Below are 20,240 nucleotides of genomic sequence, written 5' to 3'. Positions count from 1 at the left end.
TCATATAATTAACATGCATAGAAACTCCCTTATCTACCACATTCAATCTCAAATAAAGTATATTAATTTGGTTTTTTAGAAGGGTCCTATCCTTTAAAGATCGTTACTGGTTACCTCATGTTTGCTACAACTTATGTCTGACCAAATACTAGACAATAGACAATAGACAATAGACGCAGGAGTAGGCCATTCTGCCCTTCGAGCCTGCACCGCCATTCATTATGATCATGGCTGATCATTCCTAATCAGTATCCTGTTCCAGCCTTATCTCCATACCCCTTGACTCCACTATCTTTAAGAGCTCTATCCAATTCTTTCTTAAAAGAATCCAGAGACTGGGCCTCCACTGCCCTCTGGGGCAGAGCATTCCACACAGCCACCACTCTCTGGGTGAAGTAGTTTCTCCTCATCTCTGTCCTAAATGGTCTACCCCGTATTTTTAAGTTGTGTCCTCTGGTTCGGCACTCCCCCATCAACGGAAATATGTTCCCTCCTGCCAGAGTGTCCAGTCCTTTCATAATCCTATACGTTTCAATCAGATCCCCTCTCAGTCTTCTAAACTCAAGGGTATACAAGCCCAGTCGCTTCAGTCTTTCCGTGTAAGGCAATCCTGCCATTCCAGGAATTGACCTCGTGAACCTACGCTGCACTCCCTCAATAGCCAGAATGTCTTTCTTCAAATTTGGAGACCAGAACTGTACACAGTACTCCAGGTGTGGTCTCACCAGGGCCCTGTACAGCTGCAGAAGCACCTCTTTGCTTCTATACTCAATCCCTCTTGTTATGAAGGCCAGCATGCTATTAGCCTTCTTCACGACCTGCTGTACCTGCATGCTTGCCTTCATTGACTGGTGGACAAGAACACCCAGATCTCTCTGAACAGCCCCTTTACCTAATTTGATACCATTGAGGTAGTAATCTGCCTTCCTGTTCTTGCCACCAAAGTGGATAACCAGACATTTATCCACATTAAACTGCATCTGCCATGCATCTGCCCACTCACCTAACTTGTCCAGGTCACCTTGGAATCCCCTAACATCCTCATCACATTTCACCCTACCACCTAGCTTTGTGTCATCAGCAAATTTGCTAATGTTATTGCTGATACCATCTTCTATGTCATTTACATATATTGTAAAAAGCTGCGGTCCCAGCACGGATCCCTGCGGTACCCCACTGGTCACTGCCTGCCATTTCGAAATGGAGCCGTTAATCACTACCCTTTGTTTCCTATTAGCCAACCAATTCTCTATCCAATCTAGTACTTTGCCCCCAATCCCGTGCGCCCTAATTTTACTCACTAACCTCTTGTGTGGGACTTTATCAAAAGCTTTCTGAAAGTCCAGGTACAGTACATCCACTGGATCCCCCTCGTCCATCTTCCGAGTTACATCCTCAAAAAATTCCAGAAGATTAGTCAAGCATGATTTCCCCTTCATAAATCCATGCCGACTCTGTCCTATCCTGTTACTATTATCCAGATGTGCCGTAATTTCATCCTTTATAATCGTCTCCAGCATCTTTCCCACCACTGAGGTCAGACTAACTGGTCTATAATTTCCTGCTTTCTCCCGCCCACCCTTCTTAAAAAGTGGCACAACATTAGCCGCCCTCCAATCCTCAGGAACCGACCCCGATTCTATTGAACTCTGGAAAATAATCACCAGCGCATCCACGATTTCCCGAGCCACCTCCTTCAGTACCCTGGGATGCAGGCCATCAGGTCCCGGAGACTTATCAACCTTCAGACCTAACAGTCTCTCCAACACCAAATCCTGGCAAATAGAAATTCCCTTAAGTTCAGGTCCTTCAGCCACTGTTACCTCAGGGAGATTGCTTGTGTCTTCCCCAGTGAACACAGATCTGAAGTACCCATTTATCCTTCCTGATATTAGCAATTTACCCTCAACTGACATTAGCCTTATTGCATATAATTTCCTAGCTTATGTCTTAAAGTTTAATGGAGTAATATTGTCAGTTTGTTTCAAACCAAGAAACAATTCTAATCAAAGATATTTCAGGAATGTCACAAATCTAGTCCCCTTTTGGTTCTAAAAGCTGTTCCTTAGCTCAAGGAAACTATGTCCTTGATTTTTTTTCAGAGGGGCAATAAACTGGGCCGGACTCCGATCAGTCTGGTTTGGTACAGAGATGAAAAGGATTTTGAGAGACTTTTTGTTTATATGTAAACTTCAGGTTAAAGTGGTCTTGCTTTAGCAGTGACCTGTATAAAGAGAGGGGAGTGGTCAGCTCTCTGGCTAGCTGAACTGAGCAGTTTTAGTTCCGTCTTGGACTGAGAAGTTCAACAGGGAGCTGTGTGGAAACTGTCTCTCGTTTCTGCCTTTCAACTTCAACCTTCAACATGTGTTCCATTTATACTGGTTTTTAAAGGGAGTTTGCTAATTGGTACTGTTGTGTGTATTTGGAATAGCATAATTAAGTCTAGCTGGAATGATTGAGTTCTGTCGGGGTTCTTTTTTTTGTTTCATTGTGTAATTTTGTGAATAAAGTTTTTCTGTTTTAAAATCTAGTAGTCAACCTATTTATCTTACTCTGGGTAATTTCCGCTGTACACTTACCGAAATAAATTGCAAAGTTAGGTCCAGGGCTGCCTGCTTAAGAATATTTTGAGTGGCCTGGCCTAGTCCATAACAGAAGATATTGATAAATGCATTGACATATCCTAGATGGAAGCAGTTATGTCCAGGAAATTTGTCCAACGCCGAATTTTACTTCTTTTGAACTGAATTAATTCTTCTCTTCGGTTTTGTTTTTTGACTTTCACGTCAATGGCATTTTGTTTGCATTCTATATTGTGTAATTCGATGCAAAAATCACTATTTCTTAAGTGTATAATTTCCTGATTTCCAATTACAATATCACCTGCATGTTTAGTTAAGGGACCAACTGTACTAGAAGTCATCCTCTTTATTTTATCATTCTTTTTGACTACACGGTGTAGGTGATTTTCCTCTGCTGAGTAGTTCCTCTATACTGCCATGTGTGGTGGCTTGTTGAAATAATGTTCTGATGCAGCTTTATTTGTAGATGTTGGAATGATATTGCTTCTGTAGATCAGTATTTGGTCCATATGTGGTGTTTTCATGTAGACGCTGGTTTGAAGTTCCCCATTGGCTGTTCGCTGTACTGTGACATCTAGGAATAGCAGTTTGTTGTTGTTTTCCTCCTCTTTAGTGAATTTTATGCCAATAAGGGTATTATTGATGGTCTTGAAGGTTTCCTCTAATTTGTTTCATTTAGTGTCATTTACAAAATACCTTGCAAGAACTGTAATAAACACTACATTGGACAAGCAGACAGAAAACTAGCCACCAGGTTCCATGAACATCAACTAGCTACAAAACGACATGACCCACTCTCGCTAGTATCCATACATATAGATGAGGAAGGACATCACTTTGATTGGAACAAACCAACCAGAGACATGTACAAGAATTCCTAGAAGCATGGCATTCCAACCGTAACTCTTATCAACAAACACATTGACTTGGATCCCATTTACCACCCCCTGAGAAAAAAAAACCGGAAATGACATCACCATATGAAATGATATCACCATAGGAAATAACATCACCAACCCAAGGAAACTCAAGCAGATAAATTGAAAGTGGGCTAAACCACCGATACTTCATTCGGAGGCTCACTAAAGATGTTACCTAGTATGATGATGAAACTTCTGAAAACTAACCTTCCAGCTCAGTGAGCAAACCTACATCCAGAGGCTGTTTAATTTGTGCATATCATAGCTTGCCTTCACAGGACATCCAAATATAGATTATAGTTCAACAGGTTTATTTGGAAGCACTAGCTTTTAGAGCGCTGCTCCTTCATCAGGTGACTGACAACCACCTGATGAAGGAGCAGTGCTCTGAAAGCTAGTGCTTCCAAATAACACCAGGTTATAGTCCAACAGGTTTATGTGATTTTTAACTTTGTACACTCCAGTCCAACACTGGCATTGCCAAATCCAAATACAGGGCTTTTCTACTTAGGATCACTAGATACTAAGAGAATCCTATCTGATTACTGTTTACTCTTCTCTGGAGGGTTGTTGAAGCTAATTATAGGATACTAATTGATGCCTTAATTGTGATAAACAAACCAAACACAGATCAGGGACTAAACCTGAAATTTCCATGACTTGCATATCTCAGTGCATGTCAATATGGCAGTACATAACTACGAGCAGAAGTAGGTGGAAGTGGTTACTGGAGATTGGAGTCAAGATTAGAGTGGTGCTGTCAAAGCACAGCAGGTCAGGCAGCATCTGAGGAGGAGGAAATTCGATGTTTCGGGCAGAAACCCTTTGTCAGCAATGAGGCTGGGAGCCTCGGGGGGTGGAGAGATAAATGGGAGGGGGTGGGGCTAGGGAGAAGGTAGCTGAAAGTGCAATAGGTGGATGGAGGTGGGGGTAAAGGTGATAAGTTGGAGAGGAGGGTGGAGTGGATAGGTGAGAAGGAAGATTGATAGGTGGGACAGGTTGTGAGGACAGTGCTGAGCTGGAAAGTTGGAACTGGGGTAAGGTGGGGGCGAGGGGAAATGAGGAAACTGGTGAAGTCCACATTGATGCCATGGAGTTGGAGGGTACCGAGGCGGAAGATGAAGCGTTCCTCCTCCAAGTGTCGGGTGGTGATGGAGGTGGCCCAGGATCTGCATGTCCTCAGCAGAGTGGGAGGGGAAGCTGAAATGTTCAGCCACAGGGGAGCAGAAGTAGGCAATTCAGCCCCTTCAGCCTGTACTGTTATTTGATACAATCATGGCTGAACTCATCTGAACTTGCTTGTCTGCCATCCATATCCATTCAACTCATTGCTTTAAAAAAAGTTTTAAAAAAAAACTGTTGATCTCCTCAATGTCCCAGCGTCCACTACACTGTGGGTTAGTGAATTCCCCAGATTCATGACTCATGAAGTAATTTCTCCTCCTCTGTTTTAAATCTGCTATTCCTTATCCTAAAACTTTGACCTGTAGTTATAAATTACTCCACATATCAAATCATCCTTTCTATCTCTACTTTGTCAATCGTCTTTATCATCTTAGACCTCGATTAGATCTCCTCTCATTCTTAAAAACTCCTGAGAAATTGCTCAATCTCTGTTCATAAGACAAAATCCTTATCTCGAATCATTTTAGTGAACCACTTTCGGATACCTCCAATTCAACTTCATTCCTCCACCGGTAAGGGGATCAAAATTGCATACATGTACTCCAGGTGCAGTCTCACAAATGCCTTGTAGAGTTGCAGCAATACTTCCTACTCTATTCCTTTACCAATAAATGCCAAAATTTATTTTTTTTCCTTTACTCATTCACAGTGTGAGGACAGCTGACGAGGTCAGCATTTATTGCCCATCTTTAATTTCTCACAGGGTGGTTAAGATTCAACCACATTGCTGTCGGTTTGTCTCCTTTATTATATGCTGTACCTGCATTCTAGTTTTCTTTGATTTGTGCACAGGAATATCCAAATCCCTCTGCATTCGTGCACTGTGAAGTTCCTCTTAATTTAGATAATAAGTTGCCGCCTTAATTGTAGTTGTTTTGTCTTGTGTTAATAAATCTATACTTCTTGACCTTGCTGTAATATATTGAAACATTTCATGACTATTTAGAGCATGATTTTCTTTTGAAGTAGATAGGCCAATATGTAGGCACTGGTGGCAACCAACCTGCATCTGTAATATTCAACACATGTCTATGAGGTAAATAATTTATTTTAATTTGTAATGATGTACTTTGAAAGACGAGTGGTAAACAAATGCTTAGATGGATCCATGTTAAAATGTGGATACATTCAGCTGTGCAGTATTTCCTCAGAATTATATTCAGAGATTATGCATTGAACTTTGGTGCACTGAAATTATCTTTCTAGTTCTTGTGTGTACTGGAATAGAACTGACTTGGGAACTTGAACTTTAACTTTATCTGGCTCACTCAACTAAGTTCTTATGACTTCTCAATTGTACTTCAGAAACTATCACTTGGTATTGCTCGTGTTGATATGCAGTCACAACTCTCTTGATTCTGTATTAAGTTCATGTGATGACCAAGTAATTTTTCTCCAGTATTGAAACTCATTTTCATCAGGAACAGTGGGAAAAACATTTAAGTGTCTCTTTTTTTTAAATGACATTGGCTAAACCCTTTGCTACAGGCACTATAAAGAAAGGAGAGATCAAAAACCAACAGCGTACATTGAAGAGGGTTACAAGGAAGACTACCGGAAGCGACCCGTTTCAACAGCAGGAAAATCTAGGTAAATGTCCATGATTTTATACTTTCTTCAAAAGAATTTGTAACATATAGCAGCTGAGCACAGACAAAGCAGTCCTTTTTCCAAATTGATCTATATACAATCCTTTGTATCATTCCTACAACTTGCTTTCCAACCGAATTTTTTTTATTGTAAGAAAGTTTGGCTGTACTGTAGTATCTTTGAGGAGAAAGTGAGGACTGCAGATGGTGGAGATCAGAGCTGAAAATGTGATGTTGGAAAAGTGAAGCAGGTCAGGCAGCATCCAAGGAGCAGGAGAATCGACATTTCTGGCTTGAGCCTAACCCTGAAGAAGGGCTCATGCCCGAAACGTCGATTCTCCTGCTCCTTGGATGCTGTCTGACCTGCTGCGCTTTTCCAGCAACACCTTTTCAGCTCTGTACTGCAGTATCCCTAATCTAAGTTACTGAGATTGGTTTTGAATAGCTGATCCTGTGGGACTCCATTACTTATCGTCTGTTAGCCTGATGATAATTTTTAATTTTTCTTTCTATTATCCAATCCCCAATTTTTGCTATTTATTACTTCTAATCACATGAATCTTAATTTTGTGTATGTCACAAAGCTGATCTTCTCCTCAAGGATACTATACTCTTGGTTTTTCTTAGAGGGGTCATAAACAGGCTGGGCTCTGAAACAGCTGGCTTTGGTACAGAGATGAAAGGCCTTTTTGTTCGTATGTAAACAGATGAGTCTTTAGGCCAAAGCTTTAAAGTCTTGTACAGGTTACTTCTGAAAACAAGGGGGGGCCATCCCCAGCTCTCTAGCTGAGCGGTTCAGTCCAGAATTAGTTAGGGAGTTCAGCTGTGGAGCAGTGTAGAAACAGGCTGCTGGACTCTGTCCTTTTGTCCTTCTAACTTTGATCTGTAAGCCTTTGTTTCATTTTTACTGTGTTTAAAGGATTTACTTATTGGGACTGTTGTGTAATTCGGAACAGCATAATTAAATCTAGTTTGGATAGACTGAGTTCTGTAAGGGTTCTCTATTCTGTTTTTTGTATTTCATTGTGTAATTTTGTGAATAAGTTTTTTGCCTGTCTTAAAACCTGGTAGTCAACCTAGCTAACTTACTCTGGGTAATTTTCACTGTACACTTACCAAAATAAATTGCAAAGTTATGGTCTGGGACTGCCTGCTTAAGAATGTTTTGAGAGGTCTGGCCTAGTCCATAACAGGTTGGGGGCTTTTAGTGGTATTTTTAAACAGCAAGTGGTAGGTGCTAGTGTCATTATTTTGGGTGTTAGGTAGACAAAGATTGGGATAACAATGCTTTTTCAGTTGCCAAGAGTTTTCTGGAGGTGGATGTGGTGACTTTGGAAGTTTTGCAAAACGTGAATAAAGCCAGGCTGCAGGAATTAGCAGACAAGCTGGGGTTGGAGCTGCCTCCTTCTGTGAGGAAAGGAGATAATTTCAGCAGTAGCTCAGCATTTAAACTTGTTGGAAACAAGATATAGATTCATCAGGATCTAATAGAGATGGCAAGAATTCGACTGCAAATTAGATTAGATTTAGATTAGATTACTTACAGTGTGGAAACAGGCCCTTCGGCCCAACAAGTCCACACCGCCCCGCCGAAGCGCAACCCACCCATACCCCTACATCTACCTCTTACCTACACTACGGGCAATTTAGGATGGTCAATTCACCTGACCTGCACATCTTTGGACTGTGGGAGGAAACCGGAGCACCCGGAGGAAACCCACGCAGACACTGGGAGAACGTGCAAACTCCACACAGTCAGTCGCCTGAGGCGGGAATTGAACCCGGGTCTCTGGTGCTGTGAGACAGCAGTGCTAACCACTGTGCCACCGTGCCGCCCACAAATGAAACAGCTTGAGTTAGAGGGAGAGATAAGGAAAAGACAGCAGAATTGAAACAGTTTGAGTTATGACTAAAAGCAAAAGAGGGGGGGATCTAAGATGGCGGCGATCTGAGAAGATCACACTGCAGAGCTTCGCATCGCAGCAGGAGCAGGACGGTCCTTTAACTCACCCAACCAAGGTCATCAGGATTTCTTGGGGCGTTGGAAAGATTGTGGAGCCCCAAGAAACATTTAAAAATTGACTTACCTTTATTTTCAGCTGTCCAGAAATGCCTAAAAAGGGAGGAGGAGCATCTGAGGCTGGGCCTGCAGCAGCCTCGGAGCTGATTACTCTCCAGGACCTGGTGAACCAACTCTCGAAATCTCGCGAGATGTTGGGGAAACAGATTGAAGAGAAGCTGGCTCCAGTCTCTCTCATGCTGCAGAAGCATGAGCAGCAGCTGGGAGACCTGGAGAAGAGGACGGATGAGTGGTGGAAACTGATGCCAGTTCATTCAAGGAAGAGATCCAAGCCCTGAAGATGCAGATTCGTAATTTGCATGACCAAGTGGATGATCTTGAAAACAGAGGCAGGAGAAAAGACATTCAGATCATCAGTCTGCCTGAGCGTAAGGAAGGTGAGCGGCTTGCGGAATTTGTTGAAGATTGGCTTCCGAAATTCCTTGACTTGGAGATTGGCATGAGAGGATTGAAGGTAGAGAGGGCTCACCAGGTCGCAGCACAGAGGTCGGGTCTGGGTCAACGCCCTCGTTTTTTCCTGATGCGGTTCCATCTTTACCGGGATAAGGAGAGAGTCATGGAGGCTTCCAGACTCCAGGGGAAGGATCCAAAGGCCCTAATTTACGAGGGGTCTAAGATCATGTTTTTTCAGGACTTTTCAGTGGCAGTGATCCAGAAATGAAAATCGTATGATGGTGTCAAGAGAAGATTGAAGGAGCTTGGGATTCAGTACTCCCTGAGATATCCGGCAGTGCTTCAGATCACCTTAGATCGATCCATGCATCTCTTTGACACATCGGAGAAGGCAAGAGACTTTGTGGACAAACTAATCTAATTTAAACAATTGTAGTATGTATAAATATTGTTGCTTGGGTATGTGTTTATCATTCTGTGAAAGAAGTAGAGGAAATTCGTTTGGAGTTTTGTTTTTCCCCTTTTTTTCCCCTCTATTGATGATAATTTGGTTCAAACGGTGTCTGGCGGTGGTGAAGATGTACATTTTAAATTTCTAAGTTAGGACATATCAAAGGGATATTTATTCCCTTTTTTTATATAAAAGAATTTTTTAAATTCATATTGATATTCAATGGGGTGTTTATTCTTTTTAGCTTGTGCTTGCAATGCGGCTGTAGCTGAGAGAAGTGAAGGTGGTTGAGATGGTTAGGTGCCTATTTATGGGCAGTTCGGGACGGGTAGTTGCACCCTCCGGGCAGGGGGTGAGCTCCCCTACTCAGCGCTTTTGGTGCTTTATATGTTGATTTGTTTTCTGGTTTTTGTTGTTTTTTATTTTTAATAATTTTGTATGTTTGTTAAATGTAGTGGTTTTAGTTTATGTAGTTTTTATATTTGGTGGACCATGCGACACTAAGGCTCAGCAATTTATGGTTCGGGTTCCTCCTCTCTGGAATTTAAATGTAATTGCAGAAGATTATTGCTAGTGATTTGATTAAATGGTGTACCTGGAATATCAAGGGAAGTCACTCACCAATTAAGGGGAAGAAGGTACCCTTGAGTCTTAGAAAGGAGAAGGTGGATATTGCTTTGTTCCAGGAGACACATTTGGATGACAAGGAGCATCTGAAATTACAGCAGAACTGCTTTGACCGAGTTTATTTTTCATAATTTAATACCAGAAGTAGGGGAGTAGCTATATTGGGAAGGAAAAATCTCTCATTTAAATTGTTGGAATGTGTTAAACACACATACGGGAGGTTTGTAATTCTTAAAGCCTTGACAAATGGGGAAGAATATGGCATCTTAAATGTTTATTGTCCCCCAGCTCATCCTCTTAAATTCTTGGTAGATGCTTTTTCTAAACTGATAAGTCTCAGGCCTCAGCACATCATTATAGGAGGAGATTTTAACTCCCTCATGGACCCCACAGTAGACAGGTTGCCTAAAGGTCCCTTGATACCCTCTGCACAAATTAAACAGTTATTGGGTTTGTGTGGGAAATTAGGATTGGTGGGCATCTGGAGGTGTCTCCACCCTACAGGTAGGGATTTCACGTTTTTCTGCAATCCGCACAGATGTCACACGAGGATTGATTTTTTTTTCTGACCCCTGTGGTAACCCTGGATCTGGTGGCATCCTGTACGATTGGTAATATTGCCATCTCTGATCATGCTCCAGTATTCCTCATGGTTAAAATTCAGGATGTTACAGTGGATTCAAGATACTGGTGAATGGACCCCTTTATTCTCATGGACAGGAAGTTTGTGGAGTGTTTCTCTAGGGAATTTTGGGCATTCCTAGACATCAACATAGGCTCGGTTGATAGCTCATCTGTTCTCTGGGAAACTGCCAAAGCTTATGCCAGGGGGTTAGTTATTTCATATTCCACCAGTAGGAAGCGACAGAAGGGTGAGCAGCAATGTCTCCTTGAAGCACGGTTGAAGGCAGCCGAGAAAGCCTATTTTGAAAGACCCTCGTTGGTCAAACTACAGAGGATTATGGCACTGCGGTCTACACTAAATTCCGTGCTCTCACAGACAGCAAAGAGGGAGCTGGCTTTTGCAAAGCAAAAGTTATGAGTATGGTGACAAGCCAGGCAAATACTTAGCATAAACACTTAGCATACCTTGCCAGAAAGAGAAGTGCCCCACAAACCATTACAGCGATTAGGGAAGGGTCTGGGAACTTAATATGTGATTCTAAAAAGATTAATGTGGCATTCCAGAGATTCTACTATGAATTATTTCAGTCTGAGAATTGTGAGGAGGGGCAGGCCAAAATGGAATCCTTTTTTAGAGATCTGAAGCTCCCGGGTGTGACTCCCGAACAACAGTCCTTTCTCAATGCCCATTATCAGAGCAAGAAGTACAGGAAGCTGTGAGGCAGCTTCAGAGTGGAAAGGCGCCCGGTCCTGATGGACTTCCCAGTAAATTCTATAAGGAATTTATAAGTATACTGTCAGTCTTGATGCTGAATATGTTTAATGATTCTTACAGTCATGATTGTCTCCCACCATCTCTGAGAGAGGCCAATATTTCACTTATCCTTAAAAAAGGAAGGATCCGGAAGACTGTGCTTCATACAGGCCCATCTCGCTCTTAAATGTGGACTTTAAGAACCTCTCTAAGGCTCTCACGTTAAGGCTGGAGATGTGTTACCCTCTATTATTAAAGCGGATCAGACGGGCTTCATAAAGGGTCGCAGACCCTTCAGTAATGTTAGGAGGCTGCTTAACGTAATTCAAGCATGCTAACAGCAGTCAATACAGGGATTGGTGATTTCTTTCGATACAGAGAAGGCATTTGACCAAGTTGAGTGGCCGTACCTTTTCTATACTCTAGACCGGTTTGGTCTGGGCGAAGTTTTCATAAGATGGGTTCTCTTCAGTGTACCTCTCGCTCCGGTCATTACCAACTGGGTACGTCACGCAATTTTAATATTTCTAGGGGATCTCTATATCAGCTCCAGAAGTGTGGTCAAAATTACATAAGATCTCGCTGTATGCAGATGATGTTCTAATTTTCTTGACAAATCCAGCAGTCTCAGTGCCTTGCCTGATACAATGCATTCACGTGCTTGGCGCTTTTTCAGAGTATAAGATTAATTTTGCTAAATCAGAGGCTATGCCTATGGGTGGTCTTACGAAAGAGTTGGCTCTTGAGAGTGAGTATAGATTCCCATTTAGGTGGTCACAGGGGGGTTTTGTATATTTGGGCATATTCATTACTCCAGTTCTGGATTGGGTGTTCAAAGCCAATTTTATTCAATTATTTGGAAAAATTAAACAAGATCTCCAAAGATTGGAGGCACTTCCAGTCTCATGGTTGGGTCGGATAGTGCTTATTAAGATGAATATTCTCCCTTGTTTGCTATACCCTATACGGATGCTCCCCCTGATTTTCAATAAACAAACACTCAGGAGACTGAACAGTTGGTTCGGCTCCTTTATCTGGCACCATAAACGGCCCTTCATTAAATTAGCCAAACTGCAGTTGCCTCACAGATTGGGGGGAGTAGACCTTCCAGACATTAAAAATGACCAATTAAGCTCGTTTTTGACCTACATGAGTGATTGGGTTTGTGGGGATCCTCTTTCAATATGGCTAGATATCGAAGTCTCCCAGGCAAGGTGCCCCCTTACCAATTCACAGTTTTTGGACAAGCTGAGGACAGTTAGGTAATATTGTCATAACTCAATAGTCATCAATACTGTTAAAGCATGGAGGGCAATTCGGCAGAGGGAAGGTAATATTGGCAAAACATCTTTGTTTACACCTTTAGTGGGTATGCCGAGTTTTCAGCCAAGTATGATAGATTCAGGATTTAAACGTTGGGCAGCTAGGGGTATATCTTGCATGGGTGATTTATTTGAGGGAGATGTAATGATGTCCTTCGATCAGTTAGTACGGAAGTACGAGTTACCTGAGAGACCTCTTTCATTTTTTTCAAGTTAGGGATTTTATTCAAAAAAAGACCACACTTTTGACTGATCCCTACAAATCTGACATAGAAAGCGGGGTGCTAAGGTCTAAGAGTACGCTCTCTGTCAGTACTCTATATCACCAATTGGGGGGGGTGCCACCTCAGATGAGTCTGATTGACTCTGCAAGATGTGGGAAAGAGAGCTGGGTGTTGAAGTTTCTTCAGAGGCATGGGAGGATATTTGGGAGAATGCAAGGAAGATATCAATTTGCAATAGGACCCATGCTTTACAGTTGAAGATTCTCTAGGAGAAAGTGAGGACTGCAGATGCTGGAGATCAGAGCTGAAAATGTGTTGCTGGAAAAGCGCAGCAGGTCAGGTAGCATCCAAAGAGCATGAGAATCGACGTTTCGGGCTTGAGCCCTTCTTCAGGCTTCCTGAAGAAGGGCTCATTCCCGAAACGTCGATTCTCCTGCTCCTTGAATGCTGCCTGAACTGCTGCGCTTTTCCAGCAACACATTTTTAGCAGTTGAAGATTCTCCACAGGGTCCACTTAGCCCCAGACTGTTTGTCAAAATTTAAACCAGGGGTATCTTCAGCTTGTCCCAAGTGCAAGGTCTGTACGGGTACTCTTACCTATTGTCTTTGGTCTTGTGACAGGCTTCAAACATATTGGAGCGCTGTGGTGGGAGCAGTAGAGAGGATTTTGGGTGTAGGGGTGGAGAAGGACCCTATTTTGCTCCGTTTGGGCCTACCCATTGTATTTCCTGCAGACTCGCATAAGGTAAAACGTTTCAATATTCTTACATTCTGTGCAAGGAAGAAAATCTTGCTAGGTTGAATATCAGAAAACCCCCCAGGCCTGTCGGGTTGGCGGAAGATTGAGCATATTCCCCTGGATTTTTTCACAAATCTGGTACACCACAAAACTGAGAATTTTTACAAGACATGACAACCCTTTTTGAAATACCTGGACACAGATTTATCTGCCACACTAACAAAGGCTTTTATATAGCCATAACGATTGTGTTTCATGAGCCCAATATCCAGGGAGGAGGAACTATGAATGTTTTGTTTGGCTGGGCTAAGTTATTACTATTTATTTGTTTGTTGTTAGGAATTTTATAGTTAAATAGCTAGTTTTTAAAAAAAATTTATACTTCTCTATATATGTTTATACATTCATATAGGAGGGTGGGTTGGGGAATTTTGTTTTATTATTTGGGTTTCGTTTTGTACTATATTTGTACTGTTTTGAATTGCATTGTTTTGTATTTGTTGTAATATTTAAAAATCTATTTTTTCTTAATAAAAATATATTATATAAAAAAAGCAAAAGAGAGAGAAAAAGCCAGATTGTTTGAGCTTCAGAAATTGACACTTAAAAAGGAAAGTCAGCTTAAAAGCCTGGAGAGGGGTTGTAAACAGGCTGGGCTTTGAAACGGCTGGCTTTGGTACAGAGATGAAAGGCCTTTTTGTTTGTATATAAACAAATTCGCCTTTGTGCCAAAACTTTCATGTTTTAGAATTAACCTGTACAAGTCAAGGGGGTGTGGCCAACTCTTTAGTTGAGCAGTTGGAGAGTTCAGCTGTGGAGCTGTGTGGAAACAGTCTACTAAACTCTCTCTCCATCTGTCCTTCTAACTTCGATTATAAGCCTTCATTTCATTTTTTCTGTGTTTAAGGGGTTTGCTTAATGGGACTGTTGTGTATATTCACAACAGCATAATTAAGTCCAGTTTGGATTTACTGAGTTCTGTAGGGGTTCTGTATTCTGTTTTTTTTTTGTGTTTCGTTGTGTAATTTTGTTAATAAATTTTTGTCTTTTAAAACCTGGTAGTCAACCTTGCTAACTTACTCTAGGTAATTTTCACTGTACACTTACCGAAACAAATTGCAAAGTTATGGTCTGGGGCTGCCTGCTTAAGAATGGTTAGAGTAGTCTCATGACATGCAATAAATTATTATTTAGCAACTGACTCAGATTTTCAAGAATCATTCAATACGATACATGTCTCTCTATGTACCCAGCTAGTTGCATCCTCAAAACAAACTCCAATATATTCATCAAAAATAAATTCTTCTTATACAAATTCATGTTGATTCTGTCTAATCAATATGATTTTGTCAGTATTCTGTTACCAAGTCTCCATTAATAGAATCCACCATTTTGTAAACTTCTGATATGAAGCTAACTTGCCTATTTCTTCCACCTCTCTTTATCCTTTTGAAGTTAATATTTGCTACCTTTGAGTCTTTTATTTTTGTTCAAGTTTGTCCCGATTTCTAGAATGTTTTCTGACTTCTGTCTTGTTTAATATCTGTGATTTCTTTATTCTCTGTTTTAATTACCATCTCTAACTCTAATAGGATTGCATTTACTTTTGTTCATCTGTTCCTACTCACATTTTATAGAAACCTTTATAATCTATTTTGCCTCTTGTTGGTTTAGTCTCTATTTTTCTTTCTTTCTTAATTTTGCGGTAATCTTTTTGTTGAATTCTAAAATCTATCAATGCTCAGGTTTCCTATTCTGGCTGGCATCATTAATCTCTTCCTTTTAATCGAATACCATCCTTAATTCCTCTTGTTGGACCACTTTCATGGGGTGTTCATTTCTTAAGGGAAAATATATTTAAAATTCTAAACTAATTCTTTAAATGTCTATATTACTATCGTCAATTATGCCTTTTAACATAGTTTTGCAATCTGCTCTATTCAAACCACCCTTACACCCTTGAAGTTTGCTTTGTTCAAATTTAAGAACCTGGTTTCTGACTTTAAAAAATCATGTTGAAACACACTAAAATCCTATTGTATTCATTTTTTAAGAGTCGCCTTTATTATAAGGCTGTTCATTAACATTCTGTTATCATGCAAACGTATAATTAAAACAGCTTGTTTCCCTGGAGTTCTTGATCTAAAAAGTTGTGGTATACATTCCATGAACTCATCTTCAACGCTGCAATTTTGCTCAGTTTGCTGTAACCCGTTCTTACTCTGTTACATTTGTCATACCATCTCTAATTTCTGCTTTATACCCTTCTTGACACAACAACTATTTGGGGGTGGCGTGTTGGTTATAAACAGCTCTCATCAGTGTTCCTTATTGTTTCATACTGATTTTGCTTCCTCCTCGTTTGGTCTAATATTCTTCTTCACTGCTGACCTTATCAGCACCCTTTGCTTTTCCAATCTTTTCAAAGTGTCAAGCAGCTTGCATTTTAAAGGAGTCATTAACTACTTTCAAAATAGTTATTTATTGCTTTCTATTGGCTCAAGCTTTGTGTGAAGATTTGTAACTCTGGTACCAGTTGCAGTTGTTGTGGGTATGTTCGTTGAGCTGGGAAGTTGGTTTGCAGACATTTCTTCCCCTTTCTAGGTGACATCCTCAGTGTTTGCAGCCTCCTGTGGAGGACTGATGTACCATGTCGGTTGGAATTTATTTGGTTTTGTTCCTGCTGCTTATGGTTGCTGGTTACGGTTGTTCGTTGTAGTGGTTGATATATTGGGTCTAGACCAATGTTTATTGATGGATGAGTACCATGCTTCTAGATATTCTCTGTCTGTCCTCTGTTTGGCTTGTCATATTTTTGTTGTCCCTGTCAAATTTGTGGTCCCTGATATCTGTGTGAGTAGCTACTAGGGACAGCTGGTCTTAGCGTTTCGTGGCTAGTTGAGGTTCATGAATGCGGATTGCTAGTTGCCTGTCTGTTTGTCTATATAGGATTTCGTGCAGTCTCTGAATGGAATCTTGTACACCACATCTGTCCTGCACATGATGGGTTTGGGTCTTTTGCTCTGGTGAGTGGTGTCTGAGTGCGACTGTCAGTTTATGTGCTGACATGAATCCTGTCAGTTCTGAGTGTTTTTTTTTACATAAGCTTATATACTTTGGATCAGACATATGGATGACACTTTACTATGAACTAAGATGGAGAGCGCACACTGAATTATGAACACCATGCTCACAGGGATCAAATTTGAGAGAGACAAGGAAATCTAACAACCAGCTTTCATTCCTAGGTGTGTGATGCTAGAAGAACACAGAACGGCGATGGCACAACAAAAGTTTACAGAAAAGCCACACACACTGACCCGGGATAGCACTGACCCAGGATAGCACTGAACCAGGAGAGTACTGACCGGGGATAGCCCTGACCCGGGAAAGCCCTGACCCAGGAAAGCATTGACCCGGGATAGCACTGACCCGCGATATCACTGACCCGGGATAGCACTGACAAGATCCTGAATTAAAACAGCATCCACCCAAATACACACAAGAGATGCTTGTGGCTCAGTGGTTAGCACTGCTGCCTCACAGCACCAGGTACCCGAATTTAATTGCAGCCTTGGGTGGCTGTCTGTGTGGAGTTTGCACATTCTCCCAGTGTCTGCGTGGGTTTCCTCTTAGTGCCCTGGTGTCCTCTCACAGTCCAAAGATGTGCAGGTTAGGTGAATTAGCCATGCTAAATTGTCCTTCGTGTTCAGGGGTGTGTAGGTTAGGTCCATTAGTCAGGGGAAATGTAGAGTAATAGGAAAGGGGAATGGGTTTGGGTAGGTAAAAACAATGACTGCAGATGCTGAAAACCAAATACTGGATTAGTGGTGCTGGAAGAGCACAGCAGTTCAGGCAGCATCCAATGACCAGCGAAATCGACGTTTCGGGCAAAAGCCCTTCATCAGGAATAAAGGCAGTGAGCCTGAAGCGTGGAGAGATAAGCTAGAGGAGGGTGGGGGTGGGGAGAGAGTAACATAGAGTACAATGGGTAAATGGGGGAGGAGATGAAGGTGATAGGTCAAGGAGGAGAGGGTGGAGTGGATAGGTGGAAAAGAAGATAGGCAGGTAGGACAAGTCCGGACAAGTCAAGGAGACAATGCTGAGCTGGAAGTTTGAAACTAGGATGAGGTGGGAGAAGGGGAAATGAGGAAGCTGTTGAAGTCCACATTGATGCCCTGGGGCTGAAGTGTTCCGAGGCGGAAGATGAGGCGTTCTTCCTCCAGGCGTCTGGTGGTGAGGGAGCGGCGATGAAGGAGGCCCAGGACCTCCATGTCCTCGGCAGAGTGGGAGGGGGAGTTGAAATGTTGGGCCACAGGGCGGTTTGGTTGATTGGTGCGGGTGTCTCTGAGATGTTCCCTAAAGCGCTCTGCTAGGAGGCGCCCAGTCTCCCCAATGTAGAGGAGACCACATCGGGAGCAACGGATACAATAAATGATATTGGTGGATGTGCAGGTGAAACTTTGATGGATGTGGAAGACTCCTTTAGGGCCTTGGATAGAGGTGAGGGAGGAGGTGTGGGCACAGGTTTTACAGTTCCTGCGGTGGCAGGGGAAAGTACCAGAATGGGAGGGTGGGTCGTAGGGGGGTGTGGACCTGACCAGGTAGTCACAGAGGGAACGGTCTTTGCGGAAGGCAGAAAGTGGTGGGGAGGGAAATATATCCCTGGTGGTGGGGTCTTTTTGGAGGTGGCTGAAGTTGATGAATTGCTCAACCTCCTCGTGGGAGCACGAGGTGGCGCCAATGCAGTCATCAATGTAGCGGAGGAAGAGGTGGGGAGTGGTGCCGGTGTAATTACGGAAGATCATCTGTTCTACATAGCCAACTTTCCACCCTACAAAATCATCCGCTGACATTTCAGCCACCTCCAAAAAGACCCCACCACCAGGGATATATTTCCCTCCCCCCCCCCCCCCCCCCCCCTCCCCCCCCCCCCCTTTCCGCCTTCCGCAAAGACTGTTCCCTCCATGACTACCTGGTCAGGTCCACACCCCCCTACGACCCACCCTCCCATTCTGGCACTTTCCCCTGCCACCGCAGGAACTGTAAAACCTGTGCCCACACCTCCTCCCTCACCTCTATCCAACGCCCTAAAGGAGCCTTCCTGCATTAGGAAACTGTTCAAAAGGACTACAATACACTGCAGCACTCCTGATCTGCGAAGAGAGGAAGGAGAACACATCTACAAAATCTTTGCCAAGAACGGATGTCCCTGCAACTTCATCTGCACATTCTTAGCAGACAGAAAATGTGTCAAGGACATGCCATGACCCAACACACTACCCACATTACCTTATATAATGCATTGGTATTAGTTTTGAGTTGCTGATGACACAAAGATAGACAGGAAAATGAGTTATGAATGGGATATAAAGAGCCCTCAAAGGGCTCCAGATAGTTTAAGTGAGTGGGCAAAGATCTGGCAAATGGAGTACAATTTGTGAAAAAGTGCGGCAGAAAGTATGCAAAAAAGCATATTGTCTAAATGGTGACAGGTTGCAGAGTTCGGAGATGCAGTGTGTTCTGGTTGTCCCTGTGGAAGGGATGCATAATCTTCAAATATTTTTAAGGCAGAGTTAGATTCTTGATTGCCAAAAGAATGAAAGATTGTTAGGGATGTGCAGGAATGTAGAGTTGAGGTTAAAATCAAATGAGCTTACTGCTTGGGGGAGCAGGCTCAAAGGGCCAAGTGGCCTCTTGTTCCTTCTTAATTTGTTTGAAATAAAGAAGGTTACTGACACTGTGTCCAAATAATTCATTATTAACATTCGTCCCAGAGAAGTGCAAATGGAACAAGTATGCAACTTTGTCTTGTTAACAAGCTTCCCTATAATGTAGGGTACTCTTAACTTGCGCATGTTGCTTTGCTGTTCTTTCAAGCAAATTAAGATATATTACAACCACAAAGTGTTCCATTTCTTCAATGTACGTGACCATGAGTTATTGTAAGGACTGTGAGTTATTGTAACACACAGGCCAGTAACTCTTGCATCATCATGATGTCCTTATTTTGCACCAGTCTGCTGGAACATCAGTATTTTAGACACCATGAGAATCTAACAAATGCTGATCAGAATCAAGTCTATCTATGAATTTGGTGGGCAGCATGCATGTAACAAGGTCCATGCCAGACGAAATGGCATTGACCAGATCAGTGCTTTTGCTGTCTAGACTGCTCTGGAAGAACTTGAGTGATTTTCAGAATTTGTTGTGGTCTACTGCATCCTGCAAAGCCTTGTCATCATGAGAACGTAGTCCTACAGCCAGCATCTGTGTGCAGTGAAGAGAAATGGAGTTCACAATTAACATGTTCTCTTTTCAAGGTCTGGCAATGTTACTGCAGCTTCAGTGAATGTAGCTCCAGCTTGCTGTTCAACAGACATGCATCTTATTTGCCATCTGTTACTGACAATTACAGCATCCTTGAAATTACAATGCCGAAATAAAAGCAATCAAAATTGAACTTCACAAACCAGCTTTATCAATCAAATTTTCCAATGTTATTTTATCACCTTTGTGCACTGTCTTGGTGCTGCCTTTTGTGTGTCCCATGCCTAGTGCATGTAAGGGGTTACTGGTGTTGAAGGCACTCAGCACTGAATCAATTGGGCCATCACTGTCGTCTTCAAGCTGCACCATTGTGTCTTTATTGACTTTGAAAAGATCTTTTGACAGAGGTCTTGGCCTATAAGGTTGTTGTGTTGAATTGTACAAAAACTGGACCATTCATTGATTTTATTAACATTCTAG

The 20,240-nt window shown here is 42.2% G+C and overlaps 1 protein-coding gene across 5 annotated transcripts in view; it reads left to right on the top strand.

Moving 5' to 3' along the window:
* The window catches only part of cspp1a (centrosome and spindle pole associated protein 1a), a 156,280-nt gene that overhangs the window by 43,792 nt on the left and 92,248 nt on the right, over positions 1-20,240 (top strand). For 4 of the 5 annotated variants that reach the window (XM_072571488.1, XM_072571489.1, XM_072571486.1 and 1 more), the window contains one exon: positions 6,176-6,277. The exons of the other annotated variant lie outside the window; for it this stretch is intronic. In XM_072571488.1, coding sequence (XP_072427589.1) covers positions 6,176-6,277 — 102 coding nt within the window. The remainder of the gene's footprint in view (positions 1-6,175; positions 6,278-20,240) is intronic. 5 annotated transcript variants of the gene reach the window in all.

The sequence above is a fragment of the Chiloscyllium punctatum genome, chromosome 5 (genome assembly GCF_047496795.1).
Source record: "Chiloscyllium punctatum isolate Juve2018m chromosome 5, sChiPun1.3, whole genome shotgun sequence".
NCBI lineage: Eukaryota > Metazoa > Chordata > Chondrichthyes > Orectolobiformes > Hemiscylliidae > Chiloscyllium > Chiloscyllium punctatum.
The sequence above is the reverse complement of the archived record's forward strand: the minus strand, read 5'-3'. Positions and strand labels throughout refer to the sequence as shown.